The 13,204-nt window shown below is 36.1% G+C and overlaps 3 protein-coding genes and 1 long non-coding RNA gene across 8 annotated transcripts in view; 2 read left to right on the top strand and 2 right to left on the bottom strand.

Moving 5' to 3' along the window:
- LOC125504196 (ubiquitin carboxyl-terminal hydrolase 32-like) overlaps positions 1 to 6,243 on the bottom strand; it is an 18,941-nt gene extending 12,698 nt beyond the window's left edge. For 3 of the 5 annotated variants that reach the window (XM_048665847.1, XM_048665845.1, XM_048665843.1), the window contains exon 1: positions 5,892 to 6,242. In XM_048665847.1, the coding sequence (XP_048521804.1) occupies positions 5,892 to 5,949 (58 nt within the window). In that variant the 5' untranslated portion in view covers positions 5,950 to 6,242. Of the gene's footprint in view, positions 1 to 5,891 lie in introns of all 5 variants that reach the window. The other 2 variants (XM_048665844.1, XM_048665846.1) reach the window with 2 other exon arrangements.
- LOC125504202 lies at positions 5,262 to 5,989 on the top strand. The gene is made up of 2 exons (XR_007281332.1): positions 5,262 to 5,764; positions 5,824 to 5,989. It is a non-coding gene; the product is annotated as an uncharacterized LOC125504202 (long non-coding RNA).
- A 476-nt stretch (positions 6,244 to 6,719) lies between the features above and the next one.
- LOC125504197 (chitinase-3-like protein 2) lies at positions 6,720 to 9,703 on the top strand. The gene is made up of 8 exons (XM_048665849.1): positions 6,720 to 6,794; positions 7,339 to 7,490; positions 7,560 to 7,823; positions 7,884 to 8,010; positions 8,061 to 8,213; positions 8,559 to 8,648; positions 8,708 to 8,923; positions 8,980 to 9,703. The coding sequence occupies exons 1-8, from the start codon at positions 6,745 to 6,747 to the stop codon at positions 9,341 to 9,343; spliced, it is 1,416 nt and encodes a 471-aa protein (XP_048521806.1). The 5' UTR covers positions 6,720 to 6,744; the 3' UTR covers positions 9,344 to 9,703.
- LOC125504199 (NADH-cytochrome b5 reductase-like) lies at positions 9,457 to 11,698 on the bottom strand. The gene is made up of 2 exons (XM_048665851.1): positions 11,369 to 11,698; positions 9,457 to 11,263 (listed from the first exon to the last, which is right to left on the bottom strand). The coding sequence occupies exons 1-2, from the start codon at positions 11,585 to 11,587 to the stop codon at positions 10,697 to 10,699; spliced, it is 786 nt and encodes a 261-aa protein (XP_048521808.1). The 5' UTR covers positions 11,588 to 11,698; the 3' UTR covers positions 9,457 to 10,696.
- Positions 11,699 to 13,204: the final 1,506 nt, after the last annotated feature.

A 13,204-nucleotide genomic window follows, 5' to 3' on the forward strand; every position in this document is an offset into this window, starting at 1 on the left:
CTTTCCATGTTCCGGCTGTAACGCGAAACCCAAAAACTAAATCTCCTCACTGTTGATCAATGCCGTTTCCAAATAACAGGCTGTTTAAATAGATAAAATAATAATTCAAAAAGCAACGTGGAATAATGGAACAAAGCAAAGCTAACAACATAAACAAATAGTTGGAATTCATTTAAAATCGCCGTTTATTAGTTTGTTTTAAACATCACTTAAGTTAAATAATTTCAACTCGTCAAGCACCTAACTGGTACTTGTCAGCGACATTTTCTGATCTGACTGTTTGAAAATCGTAAAAATTCTAAGTTAAACTGCCCGAAAATGTCCGAAGAATTCTACACAAGAAAACTGATCATACCGAAAGGCGTTTTGGAATCCGGCAAAAATATCGTGGAAATTCCCGAGGCTTGCGAGGACTCCCGAGTGCTCATTGCCAAGTTGCAGCCGAAAAAAGGCAAACCTTCCTCCCGGTTTGGAGGAGGATCCGCCCCTTGTGGAACGTGCGGCTCATCCGCACAGCCTCAAAGGAATGCGTCCCGCCATAGAATGGCTTCAAGCCACAAGGAAAATCTTCCAGAAGGAATGGTGCCTGATGAACTGGACTATGGAATTATCAACCAATCCCTGGCTGACTTGGAACATGTGGAGATTCGGGAATTTAAGAACGTACAAGAGAAAATGAGGCGTTTCCAGGATGCACGCAGAGATCTGGTGATTAGTGTCCTCACTCTGCACGAAGCAGATGTTTCCGACTGAGAAGATCCAAGATTTTAGCTCGCAACGAATTTATCTATAGGTTTTGCAGCCGATAAAAATCCACACAAACGCCAGCACTTGTGGTTTATTAATTTAGAGAAATAAACAATTCCAATACTACCAGAATGTTAATGCTGTAGTCACCTACTTAAAGAAAACCACCATGCTAAACGTGCAACCAAACAATAAACGCTGACCTTTTGACGGCAATTACCGTCGATCCATGAAACGTTTTGGTTCTATTAATGTATTTCCTTCAAATTTCAAAGAACAAAAAAATGGTATGTGACAGAACACCTAATTGCCACATTTTTAAGACCAGCGTCAACGATCCCATGGCAAGGTCTCAAGCTGCTCAACCAAAAATAGGACTATTTTATGGATCCCCAGCCTTGAGTAGGAAGATTAGATATAATTGTTTAATTTACTTGAATGAAATTGCTCGCTTCTTGCGGAAATTATCTTTTCAACTCAAGATTTCGAGCGCAATTTTAAATCAGAATAGCAACCGCAAATGATAAACGAGGAATTCGTTCGATTTTTATCCATCGGAGGGGAACTTTACGAAATTATGGCGGAAATAGAAATGAGCATAAATTCGGCAAAAAAATGTACGAATTATCTATTTAATTTACTAAGTAAACCTCTTGAACAACTCGCCTGGGATTTTTGAAAAATTGTGATAATTCACAGTGAACCTCGATAGTTGATGAATATTTCGCCACACTGATGACTTTGTAATGAAAGCTGAACCACGAGCCGATAAGCCTCAGTCCATTATTAATAAAAGCTTTATTAGAAATTATAATATTTAGGTGATTGAGCGGCAGTCTGGCAAACTTCACAATGTTGAGAAGCTTTCGAATAAAAACTGAATCGAAAAAACCAAAATAGTTCTCGAAAGGGTCTGAAGAAGTCTGATTAATCAGGTATTTCCAACCGTTTCCGAGATAGAAGCTATTGAACCTCAACTGCCGCGCAAAAGTTGGATTTCTCATTTTAACTATTCCAAAGCGCGAAATTTCTGATCAAGCCTAAATTGAAAAAGATAGTTTTCGCCATTCTCTATCAAAAAGTTCTAATATGTATTTGAATATAATCAGCGGTTCCCGAGATATACACGAAAATGTGCAAGGATTAATCAAAATGTGATCGTCATTCTTTGTTTCCGCGGGATGAATAAAAGCTAGCTTTACTAAAGGAATAAAAATATATTTCCTATAGGTACTTGTCGATAATAATTCAATTACGCGATACACTGAGCAAACAATATGCTTAGTAAGTGAATAGTTTTTGAGATATCAACCAAGTCAATATGAACTCGAAGTATCTAAATATTTGCCCAGCCAGATTCCAGTGAAGTTGTACTATGGAAATCAAGTACCCTTTGTTCCTATACATATAAAGGTTACATAATTAATGGATTTAGGCAATATATATTAACCAGTTATTTTACAACAGTGGATGAAACTTGCAAGGTTTTGTCTAGAGAAACGTATCAGAAAAGAATAATTGGATAAATTCCAAACGGCTATTAGGTCCAAGAGATAACAGCAGATAAAGTTGGGAAACTATTGTTCCTAGACTCAAAACTGATAAAACCACTCATATATGAATACAACCGGGGTTTCGAGTCGTATAAATTTAAAGTATTTGTAAGAAGGATACCCATCTTTGATTGTAATGCTCGTAAATAAACTTGATAAGAGACTATTGCGTCCGAACTTTTCCCGTAATCAATTCTCGGATAAACTAACGAAAATCTATACAATTTTCTAGTGCATCTTACTCCAAGATTTTTCCTATTACACTCTGACCCATTTACATGCCTTATCGATTGTCTGACTGCATCATGCAATTGTTCAAGCTTGAATATATTGTACAATAAAACCGTGAAAACAAATCGGATAACCGTCACACTATTATTAGATCCCAGAACGATAAAACAAACTGGAATCCTTGAATTACATTGTTTGCCAGAATTTGATTGCAAAAATTCTAATCGGCAAGCTTATTTTGCGCTATCTTGAGTACGTCCTCTTCAATTAAAAATCAATAAATATGAAAATTACCATCGTTTAAACAATTCCGTAATGTCGCTCGTAATCTATCGTAACGTATACCGGCGGTATGGAATATGGGATATAAAAAAACATCGTTCACTGATGGCTAAGTGAAAGCAAATACGATCTATGTAGTTTCTTTCTTGTAAATTGCTTTTATCATTCATCTGGCTCTTAACAAATTAGCAATATCAGACACCAACTGTATTATTTTTATGTTTAACAGTTTTGCAAATGCTTACTATTATATATCAGTTCAATCACTGGCAGAAACTCGCCTGTTTTTTTTTATTAAAAAGCCTGACTAATTTTTCAAAGCTTGCAATTAACAAAGCATCTCAACAGTATCTCTGGCATTGAGTTTAATAGGGATTTTTTTAAATTGCGCTATTTAAACGGTTTTTATCTTGACTTAAATCTAGAGTGGGTTTGTTCCGTCGATTATTTTAATAATAACAGAGCGTCCCGTTTCAGTTTATCTGGAAGAGTGGCTTGATTTATCTTGGATGAGTTTCAGACCGGAAGATTATCTGAGTGACTCAGATAATAGTTATGATTGATAGCGCACAAGTCCGTTTTTCTTAATGTTTCCCATGCACACAACCATCAAAAATTCGATTGAGAACCACCTGGTGGCTATGGCAAATTATTGCTTAAACAATAGAAAGTTTGGAGCCCTTTATTGACCCGAAATATCATCAAGATCGATCAATCGAGGAGCGTTCCAAAAACAAACAAATCCAGTCGCCAAACCGTCCCAAATTAGGAAATTTTCCGGCCTTTCTATCAATTCAACGCCTCAAAATGGCTCTGAACCATACCAATCGGATAAGAAAGTGAACACGAACATTGGAAAATCACAGAAAACAAGATAAGGGCAACAGGAGCAACACAATTTATTACATCGGTGGAAACCAATTAAACTAGACAGATCCAAATAGGCATTTCATAGTATCGAATCACGTGCACTTCTGGCACTTGGAAATTCAAATTCTGCTGAAAAAAAGATCGATGTTAAATATCTTCTAGAAAACCCTGCAGTATCTTCACGAACTCAACTTGCCTCAGGAATTTTGGTTGGACAATACTGAAGAGGTGGAAGTAGATGAAGCAGAAATAAAGTGCAATTGCTTCCAAGATGATCACGAATTGCACGTTTAAAAACAGTTTATTTGGTTTTTTATCAAAATAATTTAACGTTTACTTTGGATGATTTTATTAAGAGGTTTTTATAAAACTATGGCCTGTATTGCATTTTCCAAAACAATACATATTTCCAGAAGTGCGTCCAAACAAAACCAGACAGGTACCGATGTAATTAAATTTTTCAGTTTTCTGCGTTATTTGTGAAGAAAAAAAATATTTTGCATGTTTTTGGCAAAATACTGCACTTACTTGCTGTATAATTAAAAAAAAAATCCTTATCACTTCTAGAATTATTCAGATATTTCTTGAAGGGTGTTTTTTTTTGGTGTGCCACTGAAGTCTGACCACAGACTTTCAAATTTCTTCTTTAATTTAGAAACATTCTTGCTTCTTGCATTTTTTTAGTACCGATCAGCGTTTTTTCGTGCTTTTCTGATACCTTGCAAATAACTGGAAACAGTGGCAGATACAAAAACGATGCAAGAGCCAAAAAAGTTTCTAAATTAAACAAAGAATTTGAAAAAAATCGGTTGTCTGATAAATTGCACTGTATTAACTGGTTTATGGTAATGGTATTATGGTAATCAAATAATACAAATCAAATAGCTTGAATGATTAATGATTTGATGTTTTCTCCACAAACTGCACTGTTCCTCTAAAACGGCTGACATTAAGGTTTTGGACTAAAAGCACCTTTTTTATGTACAAAACGTAAGCTATCAAAAAGCGACTGTTTTCAGCAGCGTAGAATTTAGGGGCAAATTAGTCTCATCGATCTCAAATAGTTCCCCAAACATCCTGCAAAATCTAAACAATATTTTCACTCTGTACTGCACGTTGTCATGAGTTTCCCTTCAATTTTTTAATATCCCACACTCATTGTATAACCAGTTATTCAGTTCAAACGTAAACGTGGTTAAAAGCCTCTAAGGAAAATTAAATTTATTGCCAGTATAATTTAGCGATAATTATAGTTTCCCATTGTTGAATTAGTTGCGCTAATTATATACATTTAATATTTAATGTACTGATTTAGTTTTAGCTACATATGAAGCACGTTAATGTGGAATAAGTGGCGATTTTTCGAAGCTAAATATGTTGATGTGGTTGAAATGAGGAGATAATTGACTGTGTCCACAAACAATTTGCAATAAAAAGTAGGTACATGCTAAAGTAGACCTTTGAACCTGCCTCATCGCGAAACCAGTTACTGTATGGGTACTAAAATTTACATTCTAGAAACCCGTAATGAAACGTTTTCATCAATGATTAATCCACAGGTAGATGCTCAGAGCTGATGAAAACATGCTTAACCCACTGATGCTTTGCTGCAACTGCTTCATTGGCTTATCATCTCAATAAACAAGATGTGAGAATGGAAAATAATCCTACATGATAGCGGTGGTTTAATAACATTACAAAATACATATAGCAGATATACCTAGACCACGTAATCAAACGATTCTGCAGCAACTTATAAACATATCATTAATTGATAGTTAACAAAGTGCTATTTGTGGAGCGCAATTTGAAACCCCAGCAACATTATGCAATGAACAATACTCCAACAAGCATAAATAAGGAATTCGCTGAAATGTTTGTTCTGTATGCGATATTACGCACATTGAACAGTGACAACGGAAACCAGCCGCTCTAATAGCATAATTATTGTTCCACTAATGTTAGATCAATTAGCTTAATAATGGGGCAACAAAGTGCACAGCACAAAGCCAACACAGGGATTGGGACTTTAAAGTTAAAAGAGAACGCACGATACGCGGAATTCGGTGCTTTCCGTTGCCGTAAGGCATTTAAATTTAATTTTACACACCGAATTATCATAATGGTATTTATGTTCTAGCATACCAATCATGTGATAGGGAATGTGAAGAGCATATTATGGGAAAACGGGCATGCAAGTGCACTTACTTCGCTTGACGGCATCCTCGTAGCTTAGGCAAGCCCTTTTCGAGTCTTTTGCACCCATTTTTTTATATTTTTACATAGTCTCTGGTCACTTATAACAACAAATAACGTTCACGCACATTATTCAACCACTATTATGACAGCCATATATAAACTATAAACACTGCCTTGAAGTCTGACACTCTCGATGTCAAATTGAATCATTCGATTCCGAATTATTCTGTCCTTCTAACTCCACTTCGAACAAAAACCACACACTTCTAGCCGCTTCTAGATAGAATTACTGTTTCTACTGACACTCCACTTCACTGATACCAATTGGAATGAGAGATTTGTCAATAAAAATATTATCTGACATTTTTATTATCTACGCCCTGGCATAGACCGCAGAGATGGCGTCCCGTCGCCTGCCCAACGTTGCAATATTCCTTTTTTTTATTTAGTCCAATTCTTTTTTTAAAATTTGCTGACCTTTAATCCGCAAGTCAATGGCTTTTTTCAGTAGCAGCGTAAAGCGCAGTAAAGAGGCGTGAATAAAATATTGATATTGGACAGACGTGAGAAATTCCTAATAGAAACTTTGTAACATTGTATAGCATATGCAAGTGTCGCTTTAATTGTCAGCATAGATAAAGACGAGTATTGTCAATTGTCAGTGCCCATTGAGGTTAGACACAAAATATCCCCCCTGGGGTATGTTCTGTGGAGGTTAGAGTTCTATTTACGTTTTACCTGTCATAAATCATCAAAAGATTATGTTTTCTAACAGTGTTTCTGCATTGGTGCTTGATTATCAGATATTCCGCTTTTAACCTACTCGTCTTTATCTATGCTTTTAACTCTGCGCTGATAAGCCATGTTTTCAGAGGAGCACAACCAATACGTTCTCCTGCACAGGGTTCGCAGGTATTTTCAGTTTGTTTACCTTGAGGAAACTTATTCTCATTGCCTTATAGATTTCGGTTTTATTGTGCTGTTATTCACAAACTTTTGCGGCAAACAGCCTAACAACCTTTCAACTCATCAGAGCTCGATCAGTCACAAAGTAATCAGTTCAGATAAAAAAGCTGATTGTTCTTGGCCTTTTTAAGCGTAGCCAGTGGTCACAGGCCCAAGAACTTAAACTTATACAGGGGGAAATCGAAGGGGCATGTTAATCAATATCTGAACAGCCAGTGAAGTTACAGACAACAGGGAGAAAAGATCCAAGGCAAAAAAAATTGCTAAGGCAATAAAAATGCCCAATTGAACGCTACCTACTACCTTAAATCTGCCCCCGTAAAGGAGCGAAAACCGCTATTTCAAGAACCAAAGCTTCCGTATTTTCAGTGCTTTTGGCAAACTTGCCAAATTGAACAAATAATCTAAAGTTTTCGCATATAAATATCAAGCTGTTCATTTTCAATTCGTTTAAATTATGCAAAACCTACAGAGCTTTTGTTTGTTATAGAACTCCTGTGTATTTGGACAGAAAAACTCTGCTTATAGTAGGATGCCTTATCCTAGCAGTGACCGTGTTTTGTGCCACTGATATGATCCTGTTTGGCATTTACAAAAATCTAGTTTATCCAAAGAATGGATTAAACACGTTTGTTTCGAGTGGTACGTAGTATCAGGATAACAGGCAATTTGAGAATGATTTAAACGAAATATTATATATAAATGTTGCAGAAAATCTGGAAAACAGCAGATATAGAGCAATCGCATACAGTAACACGCATCCAAACAAGAACGTAACAGAAATCCCGAAGTTCGTACACAATTATCAACCAGATCATGCTCCCAATGCACTGCGGCTGGTCTGTTATTTTAATTTTCCTGCCAATGACCAGTCAATGCAGGTCAGTGATATTGATCCCAATTTATGCACCCATTTGAATCTGGCCTTTGCCAGTGTGGTCAATAACAGTCTTTATCTGGATAATGAACAATTAAGTAAGAATTCAGTTGTTTTTGCTGAATTCAAAATACTTATCCAGTCTGCGACTTTTTCAGGCTTTTTAGCAGAAATAATCAAACTGAAACAAACCAATGAAAATCTGAAGGTTTTAGTGTCAGTGGGTGGGGCTGGGAACCAGAACGGTTTTCCAGAAATGGTGAAAAACCACACCAACAGAAAAATGTAATTGCGTTCTCAAACAATCCACAAGGTTTCAAGTGTATGCTTTCTAGATTTATCAAATCAGTCTGGGATTATGTGCAGCAGCTTAACATTGATGGAGTGGATTTGGACTGGGAATTTCCAGGGGCTCAAATTAATTACGACCCCAATCAGAGAATGCATTTCACGCAACTTTTATCCGAAATGAGAAAATCAATTGCCAGGTGAAACGCATTAAAACACGTTTTTTCCATAAAAAAATGCATTTTCTAGAACTTTTTTTTCAATCAAAAGAGTGAGGCTTGAAACTGGTGAGTTTTTGGGGTTTGCAGGCCGTCGAATAAAACAATGTCTTTCTCACGTTTTGCAAGCACCGCTGGCTTGTATTCACATGCACAGAAGATGCATGTCGCTCGTGCTTCGAAACATCAGGAAGAAATTGTTTTCCACCACGACCTAAAACCCCGCAAAACTCACCAGTTTCAACTTTTTTTAAATTCCCGTAACGGGATCCGACAATTTTGTTTGGAATTGCAAAAATGAGCGCACTTTACCTAAGGATTTTTCAGACAAGACAAATACAAAGTTTTCCTAACTGTTGCTGTAGCTGCGATTACCGATATCGTCGATGTATCTTACGATGTTGCTTATATGAACGAGTGAGTTTCTGACAATTTTTCCAATTGAAGTGGTACATTAAATTGGCAATTTTTTCCAGATATGTGGACTTTGTCAACCTGATGAGCTACGATTTTCACTACTTTACAAGCGTCACCCCTTTCACCGGAATAAATTCGCCCCTGTACGAAACCTCCAGTGAAAAGTACTTCTTAACAACCTTAAATATAAACTATTCCAGTCACTACTGGAATTATCTTGGAATGGACAAGAGTAAGATTGTGATTGGGCTGCCCACTTATGGGCACAGCTTCAGGTATTGATTGAGCAGAATACCAGCGAATCAGTGGGCAATTTTGACTGATTTTCCAGGTTGGTAAATTCCAACAGCCATGATTTGTATGCTCCAGCTTCTGGCTATGGGAAACTGGGCAATTTGGGATTTGCTTCATATCCAATGATTTGCAATTTTCTACAAAAGAACCACATCACGCCGGTTTTCGATATGGAAAACTTCAGCCCATATGCGGCAAAGTATTACGAATGGATTTCGTTTGATGATTCGCAAAGTCTCACGTATAAAGCGGAATTTATTAAAAGCCACAATTTTGGCGGCGCAATGGTTTACTGTTTAAATGCCGATGACTTTAAAGGTATTTGTAATATGGGTGTTATAGCAGGCACGAAATTTCCGCTGATAAGTTCGATAAAAAATGCATTGGACGGTGCAACTTGAGGGATTAATCTGAAGAATGTAAGGTAGGGTAAGATCGTTGAAGTACAAAGGAGTATTATTGGCTGAATGTTTCACTTCGGTATATCGGGTACCACGTGTGTTTGAGCAAAAGGTTTATTTTTGAAAAAGACTTAAAAAATCAGTATTTATTCGTTACCACTACAATACATGTTTTTTAAGGAATAATAGGCGATTCTTGGAATATTTGACTATATTTTAACTATTATTTTCTCAAGGCGTTGTTTAAGGCGGTTTTAAAGCTTAGCTTTAGGTAGAGGATGAGTGAGATGGTTGAAAATTTCATTTTTATGAGATAGTGAATATATAAGACTTCAGGCACATTAAATACCTTATTTATAATTGAATCTTTATTTATTGCGGTCACAGGAATATTTGCTTCCTTACAGGCAAATGGCTGTATTTTGCAGATAAAGTCACCATTTAATACTATCTGTGATATTGACTTATCAAGGGTAAATTTAGATTAAATTAATTAGAAAACTGGGATGGTTGTAGTAACAACAGGCTAAATTAGCAGAAACTGTTCTCATGATTATCGACTTTCAACCTAACGCAAGTACAAAGTTTAGTAATATACAGTTATTATACAAACATGGGCCTGAATATTTACAATTTCACATGTGTGAGCTCAAGTCGCTAAAATTGTATACGATTTTTATCGGAAAGGAGCGAGGAATGCAACGAGTTGATTGATAAAATTGTTATCGGCTTCAGATCAAAAATAATCGATATTTAACCGCCAATATTGTTCTTATTGTAGATTAAAACACTAAATGTGCGTAAGTCTTAGGTCGAAACCTATGGATTGAGCGCAAAAAAACACGCATGGGAAATTTTTACCAGATCGAAAATTTTCTAGGGGTAGAAGTCGATATTTTCAAACAATATCAAATCTCTCAAAATAGCTCGATTTCTACATCATTTTCATTCATTTTGAGAAAACGAGGAAAAAAGCTTACTGAAAAAACTTTTAATATTTATTATTTATTGAAATTGTTCATCGAAAAAATTTTATTGGTATTTTTGGACGATTTTAAGCGATTTTCAACCGATGATATCTTCCTTATCAAAGAGCAAAATACTATAAATATGTGCATATAGAGTAGCTTCTTAGGAGAAAAACCACGCACTGAAATGGAAAAACACGCACGTTAAAAGTTTTGCTAGACTTAGGCCCTTCAGATCGCAAAAATTTGGTTGATTTTTAAGGCTCACGATCATCAACCGACTATGGCTTGAACCGTCCTCTTTTGTATATTTCCTTAATTTGAAATCCTGTACATTTAGGCGAAGGAACTGGGAAAGCTGACATGCAAACTTAACATAGAAAATTTAAAACACTGTAATATTTTCTTTTGCTACATTGCACTCCAATAGAATATTTTTGATATTATCACAGAAGCTCTGAGAACCACATATCAGTACTTTAAAACTACCCTTCACTGATTCCATGAATCTTTGAATATCCTCAACGGTAATTCTATTAAAATGTACAATTTCGTTGTATTTTTTGTCAAAGCTGTGCTTGTTTGGCCCCGATATGAACAGTTCGCATTGGAAATTCCAATAATCTTTCAGCTTGTACAATTCGTCCCTGAGCAAAATGTTCTTTTCTTGGCAGCAAAAAATCAATGTGAGAAAACAGTAGCAGTCTTCGTTATTTAACATTTTGATCAGTATATTGTAAAATGGAGCTAAACCAGTACCTTGGGCTATGAAAAGCATATGTTTCTGTTCGTAGTTTATCCGAAAATCCCCATAAGGTCCTCTCCAAAGTGTTTCAGTTCCAACCCGCAGTGTCTTGAACAGGTTGGAGGCGCGACCATTTTCATAGAGTTTTACCAGCACAGTGAAGCAATTTGAAACTTGATTTTCCACATAAATAGGAGTGTAGGCTTTCTGAAACATTTCCCCGTGTATTCTCCCTTTGAAGAGCAAGTACTGGCCAGGTTCATAGACAACGTTAGTACTTGCACTTTGGGGGCGACATTTTTCAGGTCTTACATACTGAAACGTGAAAAACCGCGAATCTTTAGTGTGGCCCTTCGTAGCAGCAAGCCTAAATACACTGTAGGAGGTCAATGAAAGACAGTTAGCGAGGGTTTGTGAGCTGCACTTTGCAGCCCTAAATTTTCTTAGCTGGTCTTCATAGACGTCCAAAATGCAAGGGCTGCACCCGGAATTACAACAGTCTGATTCATCGGGCTTGATTGGGGGCTCCATTTTTCCGTAAACTTTGCATAACGGATTAAATTAAATAAATAAAAGGGTGAATTTGAAAACTTATGTGATGTGTGAGCTAACCTAATTTTGGTGATTTTCGACAGATCATAGCGGTGTCTCACTCACACTCTCTGATCAGTGTTGTTGCTAGTTAGCGATGACGGCATAGGCGAGGTGCAATTTATATTTTTTAACGTTATTTAATTATCATCGGGTGTTTATGCTGCAAAAGTGATTTAAAAAATCTTATAAAAGGGAAAATTAATTGAATAAACTGAAAATGTTCAGAAGATGCTTAAAGTATTAAAATAGAAAAAATTTTAATAACTGGAGAAATTCCAGATCGTCTACTAAAAATATCCGTAATAAGTAAGTTATAATTTTGAATTTCGATGAGGAACTGATTCATTACAACATAAATAGTAATCGATTGGGCCCCACTTTTTCAGTTTGAAGATGTTTGCCATTCTGCAATTTAAATTGGAGTTTGGGATTGAGCCAAACAAAAATATTTATATGAAAAAACTGAGACGGTGTTCACAAGCGTGTTTCATTTGTTGCAGCGTTTTGCAATGGAATCCAGAAAAGTTCCTGCTAAAGGTGCGTCTAGATATAAGAAAAAATATGAAAATTCTCAAAATTGATACAATCGAATTAAAATTCTCTGCATCTAAGCTTGAGCTGGAAGATCGCCGAAGAAATAATAATCGTGAATAACGAAATCGATGTCTCTCGTTGCCTGCTTTGTTCAATCAACGCATTATTAACATTTTTGTACAAATGAGGCGCTTATCAGATCCACCTCGGTAATTAGTACTCATATCTTCGGAATTATACGAGTCATCGCAAGTTACGACTGGTCGGCTTATCCGACTATCATCAATTGACCACTCGTCATCTCAACTTGTATTTAGATTGACCATGACCACACTTCGATATACTTGTATCGAATCTGAATATTATTTCTTTTATACATGCATTATTACTAATTGCGAGTTATATTGAAAATCAACGCTTCAAAATGATTTTTAGAAGAAAAATATATTGGATGCACGTACTTTACCACTTAGTGATAATTTCGTTTGTCAAATGTAATTTTTTAGTTTGATCCAAACGCGGAAATTGCTTCAAAAAATTGATTCTACTCTGCACAATTGCAACTGCACAATTTATCACAGTACTGCACCTCACAACATCAGTTTCTATTGTTAAAATTAATTAATTAAGAAACTCCCTTCTTCAAATAATCTCGGAAACTTCCGTTTGCACGGACAAATTAGGACTCATTTTCGAACTGGATAAATTCTGATTTGCTGCTAGCGAATTGATTTCCATTTGAAGTTTGATTTAGTGCATTTATTGTTCGGTGGGGCGTGTTTTTGGACAAAACTTGTACTTCAATTGGTGAAAGTTTCACATGCTCTTAGTTGAGCTAAAGAAACGTTTGTTTCCCTTTTAACGCCACAGAGATTAAAGGAGATCTCGAAAAAAGTTTTGAAATTTGTTCAGCAGTTTAGTTGGTAGGGAATTTCTTCAAATGGTTTTTTATGCCTGGTTCTGTTGCTTTAACAGTCATTTGGAGCCACTTTCATTTTCTTCAATAACTTTTGTTTCTTT

The sequence above is a fragment of the Dendroctonus ponderosae genome, unplaced genomic scaffold, assembly GCF_020466585.1.
Source record: "Dendroctonus ponderosae isolate FM_Combo_2020 unplaced genomic scaffold, Dpon_F_20191213v2 Dpon_F_20191213_4, whole genome shotgun sequence".
Taxonomy (NCBI): domain Eukaryota; kingdom Metazoa; phylum Arthropoda; class Insecta; order Coleoptera; family Curculionidae; genus Dendroctonus; species Dendroctonus ponderosae.

Coding starts and splice junctions, on each gene's coding strand:
- LOC125504197 (XM_048665849.1), top strand. CDS start 6,745: ATGTTTTCAGAGGAGCACAACCAATACGTTCTCCTGCACAGGGTTCGC. Junction 7,824..7,883: donor TCTGGATAATGAACAATTAA/GTAAGAATTCAG, acceptor CGACTTTTTCAG/GCTTTTTAGCAGAAATAATC. Junction 8,011..8,060: donor AACCACACCAACAGAAAAAT/GTAATTGCGTTC, acceptor TATGCTTTCTAG/ATTTATCAAATCAGTCTGGG.
- LOC125504199 (XM_048665851.1), bottom strand. CDS start 11,587: ATGGAGCCCCCAATCAAGCCCGATGAATCAGACTGTTGTAATTCCGGG. Junction 11,264..11,368: donor GGTTTTTCACGTTTCAGTAT/GTAAGACCTGAA, acceptor GAAATGTTTCAG/AAAGCCTACACTCCTATTTA.